This window comes from Malaya genurostris, chromosome 2 (assembly GCF_030247185.1).
Source record: "Malaya genurostris strain Urasoe2022 chromosome 2, Malgen_1.1, whole genome shotgun sequence".
NCBI classification, from domain to species: Eukaryota; Metazoa; Arthropoda; class Insecta; order Diptera; family Culicidae; genus Malaya; species Malaya genurostris.
The window spans coordinates 69,818,794-69,844,429 of NC_080571.1; the positions used below are offsets into that span (position 1 = coordinate 69,818,794).

At 38.2% G+C, this 25,636-nt stretch overlaps 1 protein-coding gene across 4 annotated transcripts in view; it reads right to left on the minus strand.

Moving 5' to 3' along the window:
• The window catches only part of LOC131427714 (GATA-binding factor 2-like), a 53,900-nt gene that overhangs the window by 6,432 nt on the left and 21,832 nt on the right, over positions 1 to 25,636 (minus strand). For 2 of the 4 annotated variants that reach the window (XM_058591157.1, XM_058591155.1), the window contains exons 2-4: positions 2,003 to 3,328; positions 1,659 to 1,943; positions 1,349 to 1,586 (exon numbers count right to left, since the gene is read on the minus strand). In XM_058591157.1, the coding sequence (XP_058447140.1) occupies positions 1,349 to 1,586; positions 1,659 to 1,943; positions 2,003 to 3,328 (1,849 nt within the window). Of the gene's footprint in view, positions 1 to 1,348; positions 1,587 to 1,658; positions 1,944 to 2,002; positions 3,329 to 20,729; positions 21,447 to 25,636 lie in introns of those variants that run through there. The other 2 variants (XM_058591154.1, XM_058591156.1) reach the window with 2 other exon arrangements.

The window sequence follows — 25,636 nt, forward strand, 5'->3', positions numbered from 1 at the left end:
TCTTGAAATTCTTTAAAAATCCTCTGACTTTCAGTTTCGGTATTACAGCGTATTTTTATAAAAGTGATGGCGAAACGAGGTGCTAGATTCATCTTGTTGGCAGACCTTGTTAGTTAGTGGATATTTAAATCTACTACTAGTTCCCGGTTGTTTCCGCTTCCGAACGCAGCGGTAATAGTGAAGAAAAGCTCCGAAAACAAAACTCACTTCGACTTCTCAGCAACGGTTAAAATTGAACTGCCGAGTTTAGCACTAAGCAGTTCAATTTGAACTGCTCTGCACTGATGAGTCAAAGACGAAACGTAAAAATAATGAAAACGGTTATGTGCCCTAGCACAAAATTTGGCTAACCCCTAAATGACCATACCTGCATCGGCCAGAAATAGTCGAAAACACGTTTTCGTTCGGCACGTCAGAAAAGACATTGCACTTCGTTGCAAAACAAAAAGTGTTCTGTAAGTATCAGAAACTTTACGTCTGCTTAGCGGTTCAAATTGAACTGCCGAGTGTAGCACTAAGCAGTTCAATTTGAACTGATCTGCACTGATGAGTCAAAGACGAAACGTAAAAATAATGAACGGTTAAACCGATTTTCACAAATCATGATTCAAATTAAAGCTCCAAGTGTCTGAAAAAAAATACTGTGCAATTCCATCCAGACCCGTCTTCCGGTTCCAAAATTAAAGGGCGATGAGTATCAAAAGTTTCAAACCGTCATACAAAATGACGATGTAAAACCGGTACGCATCGGTACGTGCTGGTACGGAAGAAGAAGAAAACGCACCCGCCTGAAACACAGCGTGCTTTGTTCAATTTGAATAGTCACATTTCAATCTATATTAACTTGACATAACTGTTTACAAATTGAAAAGGTTATGGTAGTTTATACCCAAAAAAAGTTATTGATGTTATTTAGGTTTGAAAAAAAATCTTGACAGAATCTTCTTGTGATGTTATTTTAAAAAATAAAGTAACATAAGAAAGGCATCATTACAACACTAGATTTAGAGAATTTCGGTTAATTTTAAAATTCTTGAAACTACATTTTTTTCGGATACCATTTTCGTACAAGTATCAGTTTCCATGTTGATAGAAATAAATCAATTGATTTGATTTTATCATCATTTTTAATCGAATCGGTTTCTCTGTTCGCGCGAAATAAATGGTTTTCCCTGATGAAGACAATAGACAAGAGCCAAATCGGAGAAAGTCGATCCAGATCTTGCCAACTCTCAGAATATACACCTATAGAATATAATCCCGAGTTTTGTACTTTGTAGTTTTTATCCGGGTTTTGCACAAAACTTATTCGTTTCCCTATTTTCCTAATGTATCTAACAGAACTCACCACTATTCATACCGTTGAGTGGCGGCATCGCCTGACTAGATTTCGGTTTCCGTTTCCGCGTCTGAATACCATCCTTCTTCATGGTTAACGGTCTGTCCACATTGTGCAGTTTATGGTAGAGACCACACGCATTGCACACCGGTTCACCACGGTTGTTCCGACGCCACAGGGTGGTTTGCGTCGTCTGACAGTTGGCACAGGTTACACCGGTTCTGCGATTCCCGGGTACTGGGGCTTTCTGTAAGATGGAACCACAAAAATGTTGGCTCGATTATCGTGAATTACCATACACAACAAACGAAGCACTTACCGGTGGTTGTTTGGCTTTCTGACTTCTATTCGGCGGTCTGTTAGTACCGGGATTTTGTCGGTTGTACAGTGCACATGCGTTACAGAGCGTGTGCCCGACATTATCCCTTCGCCACAGCGGTGTATCGGAACTGCCACAGTTAACACATTCGCGATGTTCCGTCGACGAAAGAATCGATGGTTCGTATGTATCACTTAATCCACTGAGTTGCCACGTTTGCCCATTGTTGGAGTACTCTCCAGCACCCGACGAGCCTTGATCCATGACGACTGCTCCACTGAATGTCTACAAAAGTTACAACTCATATTAGCCAAAACAGTAGAGGAACAGTTCCGAGAACTTACCGTGCCGTAGTCGATATTTCCATTCCAGTAGGAATACATTTGCTGTGCACCCGGAGAGCTATTGGCATGCGTGGGAGGATTCTCGTAGATATTCTGTGAGCCATAATGAAGTTGCTTGGCCGATATCAGCGAGGATGAGGTAAGCGTTGGGTCACTGCTTTTATACAGCACCGCGTTGGGACTGGCCGTGTGATAATAGACGGTTTCCTTGGCCGGAATGTAAGGATAGCTTCCAGCTGCCTGGTAGCTTTCCGGAGTGATGTAGTAGTTTTGGGCCGATGAAATCGAATGCACCGGTTCCAGATTTGTGTAGTGTGTTTTCACCTCGCTGGTTGAGGATTCCGATTGGACATCTCCTGGTTGTCCACTTTCCGGTGCCTCGTATATCTGGATGGTGTGCTGCTGCGGTTGCTGTTGCTGTGATTGAACCGTCGATTGATGGTGGTGTTGGAGTTGTGATTGAACCAAATGGTGCTGATGCTGTTGATGTTGTTGTTGTTGTTGCTGTTGCTGCTGCTGTTGCTGTTGTTGCTGTTGGTGATGGTGATGATGATGTTGTTGATGGTCCAATTGTTCGGATTTTATTGGAACTTCTACTTCTTGATGAGAATGATGTTGTTGTTGCTGTTGTTGAGCCGTTGGCGCATGCAAATGCTGTGCCGGATGATGAGAGTGGTGGTGAGAAGCCAATTGTAAGCCTGGGTGGTGTTGCGGGAATTGCACGTAACGAGTCGAGTACTTTAGGTCCTCGTATCGTTGCAGTGCTGGATTCCCGTAACGAACGGGTTCTTCGATGTCATTCTTGTACTCGACGAATATAGTTTGAGTCTGAACGGGAATCTGGATATGACCATCGTTACCCACCAAACGCTCCTTTTCCATGCTTGATTCACGTTTGAGATACTGCGGCGATGCTGCCACGCTATTGCTCTGACTAGTGGGAGTTTGTTCATATGCAAATGCATGTCCTGTTGCGGTCGTTACCGTAGTAACCGCTTGATGGTATTCCACGTTTTCATATTCCGGACCATCCACCGGGTGTCCATCACTGGTTTCTGCAATCTCACCCGTTGTTGTTATCATTCTATGTTTATGCTGATTGATGATAACGGCAGTTGGTAGTGCAGGTGATTGACCATCACTGTTTGTCATTTCAGCCGGCACCACAATCTCTTGCACTTCGATTTCCTGCAGTGGTTGTTGCTGTTGATGTTGCTCCTGCTGTTGATGTAGCTGAGGAGTTCGAGACGAAGGTGGCTGAACTTGATGTTCCGGTGATCCCGTTCCGGACTTTGGCGTGCTGTCTTTCGAGTCTCTCGATTCCATCTGAAACGAACGTTCAAAAGGAAAATCATTAACCGAAAAGGCAAGGCGGATGAATCATTTTTTTATTTTACAGCGTCTATCACTATGTTGACGGTTCGCAAACAAAAAGCGCACGTCACATAGTTTTACAATTGTGGATCGTCAAGTGTTGTTTGGTTTATGGTTTAATTCGACCGTCACTGGCCGTCCCCGCCCCTACGGAATTAGTGACGAAACAAGGGGTTTTCACCAAAACACGCCTCCCGACCGTGCACTGATTCATACTCCAAAAGTGCAATAGTTTGAATATCAATCCGAGGACGAACGGTGCGCACGGTTTGTCAATAAAACGACATCCGCAGTTTTGTTTCCGCACAAACAGCGAGTTTCCGTCAGGAAGAAAGCTATAAGCTATAAGCATAAATCACCTCACTACATAAATAAGCTTCTCAATGTGTTGTTAATAGCAACGAACTGTTTTCACTGCAAATTACTACATTTAACAAACGGATGATATAAGGAGTGTATCGAAAATAAGCTATTCACAAATTTTTCTTTTAAATTATGATAAAAAACGATATTATATTCAATTTAAAAATTGATCCTTTATTGTACGAGGTTAAACTTGAGCATAATGAAAACCGGATTAAATTTAAGTTATTCCTTCACGAATTTTCGAACTTTTGATCGAACGCTCTTCATCATGTCCCGGACAAGTGTTGCATTTTTTGGATGCTAGAGCCCAAATTTTTTTTTAATTCCTGCATGTTCCCAGCTGCCTTACCAGTCTTCTTGAAGACCCACTTCACGATTGCCCACTAACGTTCGATGGGTCGAAGCTGAGGGCAATTTGGTGGATTGATATTTTTCTAAACGAAATTTATACCCTTTTCTGCAAGCCAATTGAGAGCGGTTTTGGCATAGTGAGCCGACGCTAAATTCGGCCAAAACAGTGTAGGTGTACTATGCTTCTTATATAAAGCCAGCAATCTCTTCTGGAGACACTCAGATCGATAGATTTCTGCATTTATAGTTCCTGTAGTGTAAAAATGGTTGACTTCAAACTACAGGAACATATTAGTTGCCATACCAGTACCTTTCGACCGAATTTCTCATCTTGAATCGACCTGTCCGCATCGCTCACATCCTCCCCAACGACGACAGTAAAGTATTGTGGACCTGGAAGGGTTTTCGAGTCCTCCTTTACATAAGTCTCATCGTCCATCAAAACGCATGCATCCGGACACTGCAAAAGACGCGAATACAATTTCCGGACCCTTGTTGCTGCTCGCTTCTTCTGTTCTACACTTTGTTTCGAGATTTTCTGCTTCTTGTAGGTCTTCAGGTGATTTCGCCTCTTGATACGCTGGATCATTCCGACACTCGTTCCTGCTTTTTTGGCCAAATCACGTATTGACATTGATTTGTTCTTCATGATTAGAGATACCATTTTCTGGTCCAGTTTCGGGTTGGAAGAACTAGGTTTTCTGCCACTTCCTGGTAGCTCATCCAAAGAATATTATTCCCCAAACTGATTAATTATTTTTTTAACACTATCATGACGAATTCCAAACCGCTTCGCCAATTTTTGCATAGTAATACCTTTCTTACTTAGCCACGACATTTTGAAAACGCAGAGTTTCAACCGCACAAACAAGTAAACATACGAAATGTGACAGCCAAACGCACAGCATGCTGTGATCTGAGCATAAAAAACCATCACAAATACATGCGTCCAACACAAATGTATGTGGATAGCTTATTTTCGATACACTCCTTAAAAATAATAAGTATGCATTTGGCTGATCAGTTATTCGGATATTTCCCAATGAGATCATTTAAAAGTTTGTTAGTAACTTATTATCGGTAAAAAACCTTACCTGTACTGATCATTTATTATCGGAATCGAACGAAGATGTCGCAAAATTACTAAAATACCAGCTATTCGGTGAATTTGATTTATTAAAATTCAATACAAACAATCGATCGCTTCTTCCTAAAGCTTTAATTTTTGTTAAATAGAAGCTTGACCAAAAGGCAATTTTGCGCTAAGGGCACATAACCGTTTTTGCTGTTTTTGTTATTTTTCGTCTTCCATTCATCAGCGCAGGCCAGTTCAAATTGAATTGCTTGGTGCAAACTTAAGGTGAAATGTAGTCCCAGAAAATGCGAGCAAAATTTTACTCGTTTGAGTTGAACGAATCGTTGCACAAAGCATAACAGGCAAAACCGACACATAGAAACTAGGAATATTTTCAGTGATTGAGCACAGTGGGCTTACCACACGTTTTGTTCCGGCACGAACGTAATTTATCTCTTCGTCAGAAAAAATCTGGAGGTGACACTCTAATTACCAACTCTCTTGTGAAGAAATTATTACTCCCAAACTTAAAGAATTTGAACATGTATAGCCTCAATATCGAGAGATATTGAGTTCATATTTTCTGTTTAATCTATTTCCCACCCCCCGGAAACTCGCAAAAATCATCTTTTGAATTATTTTTTTCAATCCTTAGACAGAATCACCTCAAATATATAACCTGAAATAAAGCTCCACATTTTCTGTGATTTTAATCAACGAAACGCGGACTTATTCTCTGATACTGAAAATAAATAAATCTCACTTCCAGTTGTAGGAGAAAACGAACCATCGCATTACTTCTTCGACAAAACTATTTTAAATGGCTATAATTGCTATTTGAACTTCTTTGGTTACTTTAACTTCTTACCGCTTGCAATCAACGTACTCGACAAAAAATGAAAACGAAATGAGTTCAAAATATGTTTGTATTTCTTGTATTTATGTAACTTTTTGTACCCAATTTTTAACAACAATAAAACCACAGCTTTACAGCTTCCCTTGAAAGAGGCCATAAAAATGGCCGAAACGTAGGGCAATTTAAGAATTAAATCGTTTGCCAAGTGATTTGTGACTGAGAAAGCCGTATATAATTATAAAAACTCATCTTCCAGTCGTTACAACCATTAGACATCTGATCAAAATCGGTTCAGCCATTTCTGAGATCTACGCCTCTTTGTTCTGTACACACACACGAACATTCACTGAGTTCGTCGAGAATCGATTATTATTTGACAATCGACCCTCCGGGCCTCGAAAAACTATTCCAAAGTTTGAGCGAATTCTGTACCTATTTTTCATATATATAAAAACCTGTTAGGGTCTGAATGATGAAAAAATCATTATTTTTGAGATTTTTTTTTCAGAATTATCGCACAACAAAATAAATTCAAATGTTTTGCATGATAAAAAGCATCATTTAAACAACTGTATCCACGGTATCTCAGCGCAGACTAATCAGAAGTGAACAAATCAAAGCAGCATAGATAGAGTAGAAGTGTTTCTGGACCCCAAGGTTTCTGTTTGATTTTTCTTAATTTTGTGAATTTTTGGTGGATGTTCAAAGTGAAAACTACGATTTTTCACGAAAAAATCCGTCATTTTGTAGCTAAAAAGCCACCCTAAAGTAACAAACAAAGAAAAGGAAAACGACTTTTTAATCGAGGCTCGGAGGGCTGAATGTCATAAACCATTCGATTCAGCTCGACGAACTGAGCAAATGTCTCTGTGTGTGTATGTGTGTGTGTTACAAAAATGTGCACTCGATTTTCTCGGAGATGGCTGGCCGGATTTTCACAATCTTTCAAATGAAAGGTCTCTTAATTCCATAGGGTTCTATTGAGTTTTACCCAGATCGGGAGTAACGTGGTAAGACGTGCAAAAAAAATGAAGAAAAAGTGCAGTCGATTTTCTCAGAGACCACTCAACCGAGTTTCTTCAACTAAGATTTAAATTCTCATAGGTTGCGATTGAATTTCATCTGGATCTGACTTCCGGTTCGGAAGTTATGGGGTAAAATTAGTTAAAAACGTGCAATCGATTTTCTCAGAGACAGCTCATCCAATTTTTATAAACTTAGATTCAAATAAAAGTTCTCACGGTGCCATACGGAATTCTTAAATTTCATCCGGATGCGATTTACGATTCCGGAGTTATAGGGTAAAGTGTGTTAAATATTGTACACCTTCACTTAAACCGGCGAAACAAAAACCCCGAAAATTTTTCTAAATAGGACTCAAAACTCCAAAAATCGATAGCCATTATCAGTAGGCAACTGAACAAACCGGTTCCGGCTATCCTGGTTTCCGGTCTTCGGTTCCGAAAGCACCGGAAATAGTGGTCATATATTTCAAAATGGATCTTACTCACTTTTCTCAGCGATGGTTTGACCGATTTCCACAAACTTAAATTCAAATGAAAGGTCTCACGGTGTCATACGAAATTCCTGAATTTCATCCGGATCAGACTTCCGGTTCCGGAGCTACATGGTAAAGTATGTTAAATATTTACACCGTCTCTTAAATCGGCGAAACAAAAACCGTACAAAATTTTCTAAACCGGACTCAAAACCGTTATTCCTAGGTTATTCTTAGGGTCAATCGAAAGGTTTTATGGTCCTACCAAAAATTGCTGCATATTTTCGGATACAACAAAAATTTAAATCGTCGTTTAGAGTACGATGGAAAAATCGTATAAAATCTTCCAAATTTGAATAAAAACTAGTAGAGTTTGTACGTCTTGTTAGTTGGTGGCAGTACGAACCGACTTCGATCATACCGGTTCTCGGGCTCCGGTACAGGAACATATAATAGTGAACCCACTTCGCTTTTTAATGGATGGCCTAACCGATCAGAGAACTGTTTCATTCTCTATGTTGTACTAATTAATGCACAATCCCTTGGTTTTCTTTCAAAACTCGAAGAGAACAATTTTGGATAGAATACCACAGTATTATATATGAGAAGAACATCATTACACCACTATGTGGATTAAAATAGGTTTCATCAATTAATACTAACCTTAAAAAGACAGCTGTTAAAATTTCATGTCATTCTATTCATTAGTTTGTGAGTTATTGTGCTGAGAGTGACGGCAAAGTCCTGGCATTACATTCCTTTTTGTGGAATTTGGCCTTTCTGTTTCAACAGACTTCACAGCCGATTCTTAGTGTACAGAATCATTGCATGGCTAGTACTATGGATCTTACTGACACTAAGAATCCTTCCAGGTCGGGGCTCGAACATACGACAACTGGCTTGTAAGACCAGCGCCCTATGCAATGAACCACCAACCCGGGTCACTGACGTCACTTTTGTTATTTTCAGAACAATGGATCAAAAACAATTTCGTGTGTTAATTTTACACTGCTTCTTGATTGGGACCGTTCAAGCAAAGCAATGGCTCAAAAAGTGTTACGGTGATCTCGCTCAATCAGAAACAACAATAAAGCCAAATATATTATATATCAATATGCATCACTCTTGCGATTCACGAGGGACATCACAGTAAAGTGCGGTGGTAAAAAAGGTTACTAATACACTACAATTTTTTTAATGCACATATGACAGCCATGGATTCAGTACACTGAATCAAACAAACCCAAATATATGGAATATTTCTCGATATACACTGCACGAAAAAATAAGCTGTAAATACGGTTTAGAATTGCAATCTGATACTAACTCGGAAGAGAACACATTGTTATATAAAAATTCCCTATTTATATAAATGAGTGTGAAATGTAAACGCAGAACTAAACGAATTAATCTTAATGCTAATTCCAAAATTTTACCAACATTTCCGAATTAAGTATTGCAATTTCTTGATTTGAAAATTTAATCCATTTGTATTCAGGTTTACTGTGATAATGATTCCCGATTCCAGTCCAGTTTGTTCAGAGCATATCATTGAACAGCAGGTATGTAATACTACGGTATATTATTGTTTGTAATGCTGTTGGCACTACTGGTATTGCTCTATGTCTTTAATTTACTGTTTATCCGTGAGACAAACAGGTCGAAATCATAGTAAGTTTACAGTTAACAAATCTTTTTTGCTTACACATTAATTCACTAGAAAGAAGAACGGCTGATTTTAATTACACAGTGCTGCCACTATGAACATTTATTACAAATGAAATTGAAGAAAGTGAAACATCCTCCGAAAATTTTCATTTTCATTGGTGATTAAGACGATAGGTCTTAAAGAACGTAATTCTACATTATTTATAGGCAATATTTACTTTCGTCAGAAAAACACATGAAAATGTTCACACCTCTATTTGGGCATCATGCTCAATTAGTTGTGACATTTCACTTCTGGGTGCACGATAAACGCAGACTATTAAATTTGACTGAACTAATAGCCTTGAGCGTCACGAGATGGTGTTACTGTGATGTCCTTTTCGATTTGTATTGAATTCGTTAAAGTGATCCATATTGATATATAATATATTTGATAAAGCGCTGGTTTGCTGAATTCAAACGTGGTCGTAGAGAAACCGATTATGCAGAACGCAGTGGGGCATCCAAACGAGACGGTAACGCCTGAAAACATTTAAAAAAATCCTCAAAAAAGTTCTGAATGATCGAAAAGTAAATCTGTGTGAGTTAGCAGACATCATAAAGATATCAAAAGAACGTGTTGGCTTCATATTGCATGAGCATTTGACTATGAGAAAGCTCTATTCAAAGTTGGTGCCGCGTTTGTTCACTGTTGACCAAAAATGAGAACGTGTTGATGATTCTGAGCAGTGTTTTGCCATGTTTAAACGTACTAAATCGGAATTTTTGCGTCGATAGGTCACAATGGATGAAACATGGATTCATCACTTCACTCCGGAACACGATCGTCATCTGAGTGGACAGCAACAACAATCGTTTGTAAAGTTTATGGCCTCGGTATTTTGATGTGTGTAGAAGTAAGCATCAAAGAAGCAACAACAATAACATATAACAGAAAAATAAATTAATAAATCAAATCGTTATTAATACAGAACGTATTTTATTCAAACATCAAAAGAAAAACCATTATGAATACTTCTGTTATAAAACACTATCCTTCAAGCATAACAATTGGGCTTGAAATGCCTGAAGGATGCCTGTTCAATGTAAACTGCAAATTTAACAAGTTTACTATGGGAGGTGTGGCTTAAACCAATAGTCAAACTTGTCGGGTGGAGCTTTCATCAAACATCAATACGCTATAAAACTACTAGTGGCTCGCACATACGATTCATTCCATTAGCGAACGGCTCAATGGACGGACAAAATCTTCTGCTCTGAAAACGAAATTATCTGTGGGCAGTATGCCACAGTTACCTTGGCAACGGCAGTCGCGAGTCTCCAGTCCAGTGTCAGTATGGCGGAACAACAGCTACCACGCAGTCAACCTTCAACCGAAAATCACGACAATGTGCATGGTGTAATATTTATCGACTATCTTGAGAAAGGAAATACCATTATCAGTGAATACTATATAGCGTTATTGGAGCGTTTGAAGGCTGAAATTACAAAGTCAATCAAAACAATGGCAAAGTTACTTGAATTTAACTTCGAATTACTCCCACAACCACCGTATACGCCAGATTTGGCTCCCAGCAACTACTGGCTGTTCGCAGACCTGAAAAAATGCTCGGCAGTGAGAAATTTCGCACGAATGAAGAGGTTATCGCTGAAACTGAAGCCTATTTTGAGGCAAAAGATAAAACGTGGTGGTAGAACAAACAAATACGTAGTACAAAAAACAAATCGTGATATTGAAATGTTAGAGCGGTGCTGGAATGATTGCGTTGCTCTTGATGTAGATTACGTGGATGAATAATAATTTAGAACCAAAAAAAACATGTTCTCTCTGTTAGGCCCCAGACTTTTCAGCCCATGTCTTATAAACCTTTACCTCCAGAACCGAAGCTAAAATCTGAATTAAAAATCCTTTTTTTTCGTTGGATCTGACAACCTTCCTTCTGAATCTAATACGGGAAAAAAGGTATGTCGCATTTGGCCCTCAGTTTAAAAGTTGGGTCTCACAGAGCTAGCATAACTTTTCTTTAAAAGAAAGCCAAACTGGTAAGAACCGAAAATTCAGAAATGGATGTAAGGAACACTTTCCTAGCCGTGCGCTTCACTCCAACGAAACAGCAATCATCAAATTACCAAACTAAGCAATGCTATCAGCGATCCAATTAACTTTCCTTGCCAATCTTGACAATGTTTCAACGTTGGGTGGAGTTCCTCAGAAATCCTTCATTTGATGACAACAACAAAAAACGAACAAAAACAGGCGTGTTTAATTATTGCCCGGTCCTTCTTGGCGCAGACATTCTTTGCCATCGCTTATCAGTGCTTTTATTTTCATTTTATTGCACACAGCAGATAAGGCACATTTTATGGTACGCTACTGACATTTATGATCAAAGCCTAACGAAACCATCAACGAAACGGTGGAGCCAACCCAAGCGACCATTGCGGCCATACGATTGCAAAAAGTTGAAAACAAATACGCACCAAATTGGTCTAAAAATTGAAGAACTTTTTTGTGCTATGTGGTAACTTCAACAGATGTTCGCTTTTGAACTGTCCGTCGTTTATGGTGCTACAATGAGCCAGATGACATCGTTTGTTACACACATGCACTATTACAGTAGGATACTCTTGAAGTTAAGAGTTTATCCCGATGTCAAACTAAAGAACAACCTTTTACGTATAAAACTGTGGACAACATCAAAAGTTATTCACATAAGTTTCAAAACAAATACTGATGCGCAAAACAAAGCCTTGGTATTAAATACCTTTTGTGGAATTTGATTTTCTGTTAGAACAGACTTTGCAGCCGATTCTTGCAAAGTTTGGAGTTTTTTTGTGCGTTTTTTTTAACGCTGGACGTATCCCCCACGTAATAAAAGACCTCAATGTATGATCCCACATTGAATCTATTTTTTTAAAGCAAAATTGTGTAATTGCAAATAAAAAGTAAGGATATTGTTTGCAAAAATCTCCCGTTTTAAGATATTGCATAAATCACCCGCAATTAGCCACAGAAAGCAATGGTATTGCTTTCTCAGCATGAGCTACATTGCATGACACTGAAACCTTATGGCATGTGATATCCGCTTCCCTCCGACCGATTGACCGAACTGACCTACCTAGGCGGTATGCGTGTTCTAGGTAGGTATCGAAAATTAAAAAAAAAACAAAGCAATAAAGACTTCGAGACGCAATATAGCCATAACCGTAGGCGCCTGCGTCAACTTCTTTCCAAGTTCAGAGACAAAAAAGACATTCATTTTGGGATTTTTCTTCTATGCCATCTTTAGGCAGCACTCATTGATCCTTTCTATCCCCCATTCATTTCGGGCGGAACAAAGTAAGTGCACAATTGTGTAACATCCTGAAGGCGCCAGGCAACTGTCATGTTCCTTCTACCTTGTCGCCTGATAATCTTGTTAAATAATGAAGAAGCGTAAATAATTCAATTAAAGCATGGCGTAGGCAGATAGACAACCGCAAGCATAATCAAAACGCTCTCGTGCTCGAATTCACCTGTTGTTCACGCGATCCGGCAGCTGTCGGAGTAAGAGGAGTAATCTCACTTCCCAGACCGATAGTAATCGATCTAATTAGAATTGGACCGAGAACGTTACGCTCGAAACCGATGTAGAATCGGTTAGATAACATGGACTTGGACAACCTGAACATTCATCACCATCTATCGGGTTCGTCTGACTAATATGAGTGTGCATTCAAAGGGGCTATGAATTTTTTAATATATTTATAACTTCTAGATAAAGCTAGCCACAGGCCGGGAAGGATGCCCGTGGACAAGAAAGCATTGATGGTCAGGTGCTATTTGCAGCGCTTTGCATTTTTACTAATGCTTATGACTGGAGCCAAAATAAGGTTAAGCAATTTTTTATTAGCAAATGAACTATACTGTATTTCTCACTTTTCTCTAAACTCCGCATATAACTTATTCTAAAGCTACCCAGAAACAGTTAACTAAAAAATTCATCTTCGTTAAATATTTTTTGTGCTGTAGTTTTACGATTACAATGACTGGATTTGATATTTTGTTGCCAATTTCTTTTGTATCAATTTTGATATATAAACTATCATATCAAACAAATTGAAGTTGAGTTTAACCATTGAGATACTTTAAATAATACAACCTGTCTGTCTGGGGAGTGGATGCCCAAGGGGCCCTGACTCCTCCCGAAATACTTCCATCGATTGCTTCGATGCATATTTTCTACACATTCATTCGTTCTTTAAAAAGACATTAACGGGAATAAATGTTATGGGGCTAGTGCTCCTTTCGATTATACCGTCAAATAATGGTTTCGAGAGATTCATAGGAACAGCCTCTGTACGACCAAAAAGTTACAGTTTGGAGTGATGTTTGTGCGGATATGATGATTGGTCCCTATTTCCAAGACAATGATGGAGCTACGAAAACTGTTAATGGTGATCGTTATCGAGCCATGATAAATGGTTTTGTGGTGCTCGTTCTTCGTGAAAATGGTTTAAATGACTACTGGTTTCAACAGAACTGTACAACATGCCATACAGCTTGACTAACAATCGATTTGTTACGACCATTGTTCCCCATCATATAGAAAAACGATGATTTTGACTGGCCTCCGAGATCTCCCGATTTGGCGCCACCGGACTTTTTTGTCGGTTTTTTTCGAAATCCAAGTTATACGCTAATAAGCCAAGAACCATAGCTCAACTCAAAGACAACATACGATGTGAAATCGCCGACACATTGACTAAAACGATGGAAAACGCCGGAAAGAAAGTACATTTTGTACTCATGGCCAAAGGTGACCATTTACGCGATATCATTTTCAAAACCTGGTTTAATCCACTTAGTGGTGTGAGGATGCCTTTTCTCGTATCTCACATATTCTCAAATATAAATGTGTAGTATTCTTCAAAATAATTTTCTTTGATTCTAAAAACACAAAAAGGTTTGTCCATAAACTACTATAACCTACAGAGTGAAACAGTACTCATGCCATTTAGGCCATCTCTGAGGAACGAAAAGAGGTACTTCCGAAACCGGAATCTGGGAATCAGTATAATCGAAGTTGGTTCGAAAAAAGTGACTAGGATTCATTTTGTGTCTAAGGCTACAATTTTCGGTCATTCATCAAATACCCAAGAACAAACAAGAAAGGCAAATTAATGTTTGGCCGTCTACTGACAATGACTACCGATTGGAATAGTTTTGAGGCAAGATTAGAAATTATTTTACTTTTTATTCCGGGTGCTTCCGGAATCAGAAACCGAGAACCAGCATTGCCGGAATCGGGTTTTTTGGTTGTCTATTTACAATGGCTACCGATTGGAATAGTTTCGAGGCAAGTTAAGAATTTTTTTTACGTGTTTTGTTTCGCCACTTCAAGTGACGGTATCCAATTTTTAACACACTTCACCATATAATTCCGGAACCGAAAGTCGGATCCGGATGAAATTTAGTAGTTGTGTATGCGACTATGATACCTTTCATTTGAATCTAAGTTCGTTGAAATCGTTTCAGCCGTCTCAAGACCTTCCATTTCAATCTAAATTCATGAAAATCGGTTCAGCCATCTTCGAGAAAAGTGAGTGCAAAAATATTATATACATACATACACACACATACAGACATTCTGTGTACTCGACGAACTGAGTCGAGCTCAAACGAACCGTCCGGGACTCGGTTCAAAAGTCGGTTTTCACAGTGATTGCATAACCTTTGAGAAAGGCAAAAATAGCTGTAACATGTCTCCTTGAACCAAATTAAATTAAAATCGCCACGAGAGCTCCGAAGCGCGAAGGTGACTAAATGGGACGGAGAGGTCATGAAGTCGGTTCTCTAAAATTGTCATGGTATAGTTTTCGTGAACTGCCTCGAAAAAAGAAAAAAAATCACTATCTAAAACAAGTGGACATTACTGAAGCGATTCTTGAAAGAGTAACCGTAATCGGTTTAGTTGACCGAAGAATACCTCCCGATTGGAGTAGTTTTGAGGCACGTTTAGATTTTTTTCGCGTTTTCTGTTTCGCCCCGTTAAGTGGTAATATGAAAGTTTTTGCACACTTTACCCCATAATTCAGGAACGTGAAGTCGGATCCAAATGAAATTCAGAAATTTTGTATTGGACCATAACACCATTCATTTGAATCTAAATTTGTTGAAAACTCTGTGAAAAGAGAGTAAGTAACTTGCAATTAGAATTATAATTCCAGAACCGGAAGTCGGATCCAGATGAAGCTCAGAAGTTTTCTGAAGGACCATAAGACCATATGTGTCAGTTTGAAAACCGTGCGATACCGATCTCTGAGAAAAATTAGTGCACATATTTTGATTTACCCCGTAACTCCGAAGCCGGAAGTCAGATCCCATATAAATTCAGGAATTTTGTATGGGACCACAATACCTTTCATTTAAATCTAAGTTTGTGAAAAACGGTTCAGCCATCTCCGAGAAATGTTAATACAAAAAAAACGTTACATACACACATACATAGACGCATACACACATACATACACACAGTTATTTTGCGTGCTCGACGAACTGAGTCGAATGGTGTATGACACTTGGTTCAGAAGTCGGTTTTCAAAGTGATTGCATAACCTTTCTATATGAGAAAGGCAAACATTTAACGACGTCTATTTTCTCCAGAATTTTTGTTATATCGCACTAGTTCGCAATATTTCGGAAATCAGAGTAACAATCACGATCAATCAGTCGTTCTAGTCATCTCGGAGAAATCCTTGTGAGTTCCGTTTTGGAGTTTTTAACAGCTACCAAGTAGATAATGGTGCCAAGATCGTCAAAAGGTGAGATAACTAAGAGCTCACAAGTTCCTATCTCATGCCTCCCCGTGTGTCTATGATGACATTTGGTCAATAGAACGGCGTCAACTGGGTTCTATCGCCTTCTGCGTTAGTAGCAGAATGAGAGGGTGCGAATTGGTTTGTAGGTAATAGTTCATTTGAAACGTGAAAATTATTGAAAATCCTTCAAATAGGCCACACATTCCTTGCCTTGCCTTGACGTCCTATTGCTGAAGTATATTTAAACCCTTAATCGGACTTGAAATTGTCAACTTGTTTTCATGAAAACCGTTTGCAGCATTCCTTGCAATTCATAAATTAGCATTTCGCATATCATCCTTATATAATTTGACGGGTAGAATTTAGAAGTTTTTCAGAATGGGTTTTACAATTTCTATCATTTTAATCAGGGTTTTCGGAAAAAAAACAGATGAGCATTTTAATGGGTGAGTGTTATATTAACTGCAGGTATAACAAAGCAGTTCTACACTTGAATAGGATACAGTAATATAATCAGTGTTGGTGATTGCCGTAAATTTGACAGAAGCTGCTCGATATTTATCTATATTGTATACAACATTTTCAATCCGGTAGAAGATGCTATTAGAACTCGTGTCTCTCAATGCATGAACCGTGAGAGAATTTTTCTACAATTCTTCGCTCCACTTCATACTCAGAGTATTTCACGGCTCTTAAAAAAATTACAATCTGATAATGATTGGTGCTGTGTGGAATTTACCAAGATAGAATTGCAAGTTGACAATTATCGCAGAAAATCGAATCGATGATTCGACTTAATGATTCTCATACTGGGTTGCAATATTTCAAAACCCTTGTGTGAAGCATTCACATACATTTTCATAGACACAACTCACACAAAGTTTATATGCACATAGTTAGAATAAGCGGTAATAGTAAAATGATTCTATCGCAATTATCCACTGCCCATACAGAATCGGATCACGAGATGAGAATAAGCGACCGTTTGTTGCTTCAGAGAGAATCCCCACAGCAGCGAACTAACCTTCGATTCTCAGACAGGTCATCGAGAGAAATTCGCTCTAGCACTGGTGTCTATTCTATGTTAAATAAATTATGCCGGTTGTTTGTTGCTGCGATGATGTCCGTCTCTCTTTGATGGCACTGATTGAATCGTGTGAAGAGTTGCTAGTGAGCGTTTTTTGATACGATAAAAGCCATCCGTGAATATAATCATTATTAAATTGGCATGTCGGTGTATATGCGACGTCACATGAATTCTATAAATTTCAATTGGTTTTCAACTTATCATTAGTTTGCAAGTAAATGTTTTCTATAGAATTTCATGTATTGATATTGTTGGCAGTTGGATTGGATACGGCTGGTAAAACGACTATCCTGTATAAACTAAGGCTTGGCGAAGTCGTGACCAGTGCTGTAAAACTTCATTCAATTCAATTGAAACTGAATGTAGAACACATTGACGATCTCTCAAATGCAGTAAACTTCACTCTCTGACACACACAATGTATGCTGACGGCCCGAACGGGCAGCATTCAGTTCATCACTCGTTTCTCTTCAATCGAGGCTCAGTTTAACCACCGTCAGTTGATCTCTTGAAATGACAAAATATCTCTTTCAATAGTGTGAGAGCGGCCTTCGAATGAGGTTCATGTAAACATTCGAATTGGTTCAAGATAATAGATGAAAGACAAACCAGATAGCTGAAATATCAATCACAGAATACACATAAATTGATTGTTTCCTCCTTTAGTTTTCATTTTTAATACTTTACTCCATTTATAATTCTATTCATTCGAATTTGCTTACTACCATGAGCGAAGGCATTGAAGCAGGTAGACTACTTGGCACTCGAAACTGAGCAAGCAAAACTTCAAATGACTAGGTACGATTATTCAACTGACGATGAATTCCGGGAGCTTCACTTGAAAATGGCAGCAAAAGTCAAATGAATTAGTAGGGATACTCTGACTGTCAGCGGCCATAAATTTCATTTTCATCTTATATTAAAATGAAATGAAATTTCACCGCACTGGTCGTGACAACTATTTCTACAATCGGTTTCAATATGGAAACAGTGGAGTATAAGAATATTTTCTTTACCGTCTGGGATCTAGGCGGTCAGGATAAAATTCGACTTTTGTGGCGTCGTTCTTTTCAAAACACACATAGATTGATTTTTATGGGGTATTTTAATGATCGCGGACGAAGCTTTTTAAAACTGAAAACATTCCAAAGCTCTCTTATTTTCTTAGGAAAGTATCGTAATATTTCGCACACACTATTTGCGTATAAACATTAACTAATAACTATCTTATTAACTAATTAAACTTATCATGTCGATCTGGGCTCCTTTAACACCATTTATTTTTTTAATGAATACAATTTTTACTAACAAATATTCTTTTCCCATGACACTTGTGGAGTGCACAGTAATATATATACGGCCTCTAGTAACCACAAGTATTAGACTAACATACCTTTCTATCGCTAAGCAGACCTAAAACCGGACCTGGCCGGCACCGGTACTGAGCAATGAACTCTGGGGTTATCAGAAGTTGCACATTGAAGGTTGATTTGCCATTCCCAGGTGTGATCTTCCAGAATTTCTCTGTGCAATATCAGCTGACCTCGATCAGTAACGGAGTAGCAACGGAGGGTGGCCGCTCAAGCTACCAAGAAGAAAATGTTGCCAAGAAAGAATCGTGCTAAAAACAAATCGAGCCAAAATACTATGCTGAAGAGCACTGGATTCAATCTTTCAATCACACGATCAAGCCTGGTTCGTTCAGAATCTTTCAATTGTTAGTAATTTTCAGGAAGTAAAAGAATATGATTTTAAATGATTTTAGAAGCCGCTTCTCACAAACTTATGTCGTTTTTCAGTGAAAACACTCGTGGAGTGTTTTGCTCGATTCGTGCACTTTTCGTGCAGTCGGGCAATCAAAACAGGTGCACTGTGTTTCATTGATTTGCACCGCACGAAAAAAATGCACTTTCGGGGCAATTCGCGGGCAACTATTTTGCACCCGTTTTCTTTTCAGAGCAGCAAGCGTGCAAACCAAACTTTACAAAACCGTTTCATTGATCAACTGTCAGGGCAAAACACTGGCACCGAGCGAGTGGAATCAATGAAAAACGACATTAGATTCAAACGAAAGGTCTTACGGTCCCATAGCCTGCTATTGAATTTCATCTTTATCCGAATTCCGGTTTCGGAATTTTTAGGTAATATGTGCAAATCTGTGAGAAATTGCGCATTCAAATTTCTTGAAAATTTCTCAACCGATTTTTACAAACTAAAATGCAAGTGAAAGAACTTTTAATTACTTAAAATGTCTCCGATAAGCCGATCCGGATTCGTCTTTCGGTTCCGCTGGAAAGAAGTTTTGCACATATTTTCCATTTAATTTTTCAATAGATCAAACGCAAAAACGCATCGAAGGTTAATCCAAAAAAAATACTAAGTTTCGCTATATTGCTGTATTCTTTTTTCTATTTCAGAAAATGATGCAAAGTTCCTGGCCAAGACACTGTATAGAAAAATGCTCGTTTTCACATTTTCACTTAATGATCTCATATTTTATCATGATATGAGCATTCTTCGTTCAAATTATATTCCATCAGGAAATTTTTAGCTCCGACAGAAATCGATGCAATATTTCATTGGAAAGTTTCACTGTTAAAATTATTCGTAAATTAGTTTGTAAGATCTCTTCTTTCCGATTACATGGCAATTTTTCCTAAAACAAAAATCACCCAATTGTGAAAGCAAATTATATCCCAAAGTTGATAATCAAATCATGAGAATATATGGGCTGAGAAAGCAGCTTCTGTAACTGAACAGCCAACTTAAGTCATGTCAAATTAAGTCATAATCCAGTTGAAAATGTACATAAAAGAGGAACCTTTGAATAAGCTATGAATTTTCCGACGAAATTTATATAGTTTGATTATTCCATTACATTTTTTCCTTTCTCATATAGAAAGGTGATGCAATCATCCAATCCAATGTCTTATTTTTCTACTGAAAAAGGTTGAATTTTATCCGGATCCGACATCCAGGATAATGAAAGATTAAAATGTCTAACCTTCATATAATGTACGACACAAAAAAGTGCGAAATTTTCGAAGCAGATTGTAAAACTATTTGACGCCTGGCTATTTAATGGCCCTGAAAGCTTACTGCAACTGAAGCAATCTCTTGGTTGCAGTTTCGGAAACAGTTATCCAAAATGTCCAACATGAAACTTGCATTGATTTCTCCTGAAATTTTAATGAGAAAGGTAGGTGAATTGAAACAAATGTTTCTAGTGTTGATTACACCATTAGTGTTTCTCTTAATTTAGGCCATACACGTCTACCGTCTGTTGCTTTCATAAACTAGGCAGATCCTAGTCATCAAAAGATGAATCTCAAAATCTACACTTCACAAGCCCGGACAACAGGAAAGCGATCGCTCTCACTATTCGCGAATGTTGATAATTTGCTCAAGAGACACAAACAAAAACTCGAATTATTCGAATCATAATATTGTAATCTAGGAAACTGCATTCTTTCGATAAAACTTTATCACCGGCGTGCAAATGTGGCTCATATCATACGCTATCCCGTATCTCCCGACAGATTGCAAGACCTCCAACGAGGCGTCGGCCTCTTGTCCGTAGCGAGCCTATCAGCTTGTTTGGAACATTTGGAGGGAAACTTTATCAGCCGGTATTATTGGTGTACAAGTTACCTTCTGCGTCAGTCCAGTTCCACAACTTCCGGTGGCGGTCGAAGAAATACTGGCACCGATGCCGGCGGACACCGCATTCACGTTATGGCAACTGGTGGCTATGCTATTATTGTTGGCATCGGAGGAAGCGCTGATGGTCAGCATATTCACCGCCATTTTCATATTAGGAGAATTATAATTTATTCGCTCACTATTATCACGTAACAAAATTGCACCAATGTATCACCTTTGCACTGGAACACGTTGCGAGTACGGTTTAAACTGTGATCGTTGAGCTGGTCAAATCCGAGGCAACCGTTTTCACTACCGCTCCGTAACACTTTGGCCGAGTCACGGGAACATCTCATTGCGACTATGAAACGAGCATGGCTACTACCGAGCCACACAAATAAAGTACATATTGAACGAAATTGATGGGGAAAATTATAAAAATATTATATATCAAACTCAGCACCAACCAACCCGTTCGAATAGGATGGCAGTCCTTCTTATCTTATCAGTCGTCTGTTACAGTGAATTCACTCATCTACCGCAGGGAACTTATATCAAAACACACAGACGCTCACACACACACACATACACTGACGTCGGTTGCTAACGAACACACCCGCATGCTTACGGAGACTTGATTTCGTAAGGACCTCCGATTATATGGATTACATTGTCACGAATAACGCCACGAGTCTTCAGCTTGCAGCACCCAACGCAATCAAGATTTCCGAGAACCGAGTTATGCGGTAGATCGCGATCCAAGCTAAGTGACGACTGTTGGCAGTTGTACACTTTCTGGAACCGCCAAAACTGTTATGGCATGTCTCGCCGCCTCAGCCAACATCCTACAAAATAAAAATCATTCAACATAGAGAGGAAATAACGTGTACGAACTTTTTGTTTGCACTGTACAGTGCGTTCCAAAGTTCTACAGCCACGGGATCCACGGTACCACTTGGAAAGTCAGTCACTTCAGTGTGCTTGGGCAAATAGCAAATTGCCGGCATCAGGCGAATGCTCGTTGCCTCACTTTTGAGGTGTTTGATGTTTGTTTGCACTAGATTCTGTCGCTCTCCGGGTACGCTTTGCTTTATGGCCAGGGCCCGAACCCCCACAATAAACCATCGCAACCATCAAACACCAGGTATTATTTGGCTACATACGAGGGACTGCCTGCACTGCATCTCGAAAACTGACTTCCTCGCCACAGTCGTGGTGCGGAGCGGGAAATATCCGCTGCGGTTATATTCCAACCAAAACGAAAAAAAACGACCGAAGCTCAGCTAACCACAGTTTGAACTTTGGGCTAATCCATTTCGGCTATTTGTTCAGGTTTGGTTCTCTGTCGTGCACAGAATGCAAATAAACATGATATTTGGGATCGATCGAAATACACGTTGATATGCTACGTATGTTTTAGATGACAGTCGATTCACATAATTTTCATAAGAACTTAACTTAAGGTAACAATTCGTAGGCCGGAGAATCGGAGCTAAGAAAAACGGAAAGCTTCCATTAGGGGAAAGTGTTATAAAGCGCTCCTACTGGCCAAAACGCCCGTCTTCCTTTTTTAAGTATTCGAGACTTTTCAAAACAAAAGTTTTATCTCTAATGTTATCTTTTCGTAAGATCTTTCTGGTAGGCAAGTTTGGCAGCTGTGGTTTGCTGGAAAATATGAAAAAACTGAAAATATCATTAGATAGCTTTTCGATGTAAGGTTTTGCTTCGACTAAACAAGCATTTTAATCGTGTAAAACGTCTAATGGTCGGTTGCAACTTAGTAGTTAACTTTCAGCAGTGCTAATGTCTCTATTTACAATATAAATATCTAGAGAAACAAAGCCATTTCTTTGATATACGAATTTTCTCATAACAATCACTCTATGGACATTATGCCCCACCTTCGATTCAACAGTATGCTTCGAGTTAAAATATTGTTTTAAAGATTTATAACGGTTATTAAAACAAAAAGTAGCGTTGGAAGGATAAAAAATGTTGGTTTCCAATTGTAATTAATTGATTATACAATTGATTTCTGATGCAAAGAATATCTTCTTTATCTGCTTTCTTCTATACCGACATTTCAAGGGGCATATTGCATCATTGTTGTGGGGCATACCACTGATTTGTTGTGAGGCATATCATACGGTTGCTGGGGCATTATGCCAACTGCAAGCGAAAAAACTGAGAATGTGGTCGTTTTGGAAAATGTGTTTGTATCAATTAATTCTCATCACTTCTTCCAAAATCATTGAAAATTATGTTCCTCAGACGTATTGCAAAGTAATACATACATTCTCGAAGAAAATATATCAGTACATTTAGAAATATCCCAATGTTTTCTTAAGGGGGGCATATTATAACACTTTACCCTACTTCAAATGATATTTAGACCTGCTGTGAAAAGAATTCAGTTGTTTTGCAGTAAGTTGTACCATGGCTCATCGAAACCATTTTTTTCTAAAATTGTTTTAAAAATATATGTAACTTTGAAAAATGATGAATCGACCGTACAGATATTTTGCGATAATTATGGTTTCGGCTTTAGCGGTCTGTTAAATAAGAACTGCTGTTATATATTGCCCGACGTTTCGACCTCTGGTTATGGTATTTTTCAAGGGAAATATCTTATCGTTCATCGTCTAGGAATCGTATGCCCACGAACGATTGTTTACATAATAAAAAAGCTTATTTCGTCACAGTTGTTGCAATAATAAAGTTTGTTTTAAACATTAGCCTGTTTTACCACCTTTAGAACAACTTAGCAAGATTTTGGCTTGGTTGCATTGCAGCTCATTAAAAATAAAATAACTGGAGCGAAAATTGAAAAATGCATTCGTTCTCAATATTGCTTTCGAACATCTTCTTTCAAATATTGTTATGCATTCATTTCTTCCACAAAATTAGGTATGTGTCAATATTCAATTGTGTATTCTTTGGACGACAGTTTCATTTATAACACACTCGAATTTAATGGGTTTAAATTATGTTTATTACACGGGTGTTGTGAGCTCTAGGATTCATTACTTTTTAGGTTAAGTGTAATATGTATTAAGGGGTGGGTAGGGTCTAAACGATAAATAAAATCATCATTTTTGCGAATTTTTTTCAGAACTATCGTTCAACAAAATAAAGTCAAATGTTTTGCATGATAAAAAGCATCATTCGAACAACATTTTGTAATTTTTTCATGGAAAATATTGAGAAATAAGTCGGTGAAGAGATATTTTTGAGGACGCTTCTTAAAAATCATGATTTGCGGTGTCCACTGTATCTCAGCGCAGACTAATCAGAAGTGAACAAATGAACGCAGCATAGTTAGAGAAGAAGTTTTTCTAGACCCCAACGTTTCTGTTTGATTATTTTTTATTTTTTTTTTTTATTTTTGGTGGTTGTTTAAAGTGAAAACTACGATTTTTCACGAAAAAATTCGCCATTTTGTAGCTGTTAAACCTCCCCAAAGTAACAAACAACGAAAAGGAAAACGTTGGGGTCTGGTTTTTTATATGCAGAAAATGTTTGCAAAAATTGAAAAAAATGGTGCAGTAGTTTTTGAATGACGATGGACACGAACTTTCAAAACCTGCTTTCGAGAAAAATGCGTCTAATGTTATTTTGTCTATAAAATTAATGGTAACAATTAATTACTCCAGTGGACCCATAGGGTCTGAAATTTTCAAAAAATCATATCTTTTCTTTTATAATTTATTATCATGAAACATTTCAAGAATGTTTTGTCAAGTTTTGAAGTCAATCGAAGTAGAAATCTTGGGCTTGTGCGCCGAGCTCTTGCTTCTTCGCAGAATGAGATAGCCATAGATAAAAGTACATAACTTCCAGAGTTTCGTTAAAATAGGCTTGAAAATGTCACAGAATATTCTTGAAATGTTTTACTATAAGACAATATAAAGAAAAAAATAAATGATTTTTCAAAAGTGTTAGACCCTACCCGCCCCTTAAGATCAATTTCATGCCCGTCATTTTTATGTTGTACCACAGAATTTATTGACATCAAATAAATTTCAAAATACTAATAGAAGGAAATACGATTGACTTTTACGCTTCATTTTCAAAACGCATGCACAAGTTTTGACGCGACGGAGGTAATTTAAGCCGAAAAAAAACAAAATATATTTAAGAACATTTTATATAGAAAGGCTATGCAATATCTGTGAAAAACTGAAAACCAACTTTTGAACCGAGGCCTAGAGGGCCAAGGGGCTGTCCATAAAAGACGTCACGCTTTTTTTGACGATTTTTGACTCCCCATCCCCCCTTTGTCACAAATTGTCACAGAAGCAAAGACCCCCCGGTGAAGAGAGTCGCTCCCCCTATGTCACATGTCACGAATTCAAAATAAATAAAATTCATCTCAATACATTCTCAATATGTATGACAAACCATACAAATATGAGGGAAAAATCGATTTATTACAAGCTGTCATTAGATTAAAAAATATCCCTAAAACTACAAAATCATCGAAATTATTTTATTAATATCAATTATATAAATTAACTAAAGTATTTGGTTGGAATTGATGAAACATTTAAACCATCTGTTTTATTCCTCCTAGGGGTACAAAGATATATTATTGTTTTAGGTAAAGAATAATATTTCCTTAGTGTAGCATACAGGGCTGAGAAAATAACGACCAAAACCTCATCAAAACGTGATTACTGCCGGAGATTTTCTTTTCATGATCAGTTGATCAGTGAATTTTAAATCACATCGATCAATATCGGTACTGATCTTCCGTCACACAATGGGTAGTGATTTTGAGCTAAAATGATTCTTGATTTATGTAAGTTTAATCATTGGATGATTCGATAAGCTTTGATGTTGGTGGAGGAAAATCACATATGATCAAGATAAGACATGACATGATCTACGTCTGAAATCGTTGATTTCCCGCCCTT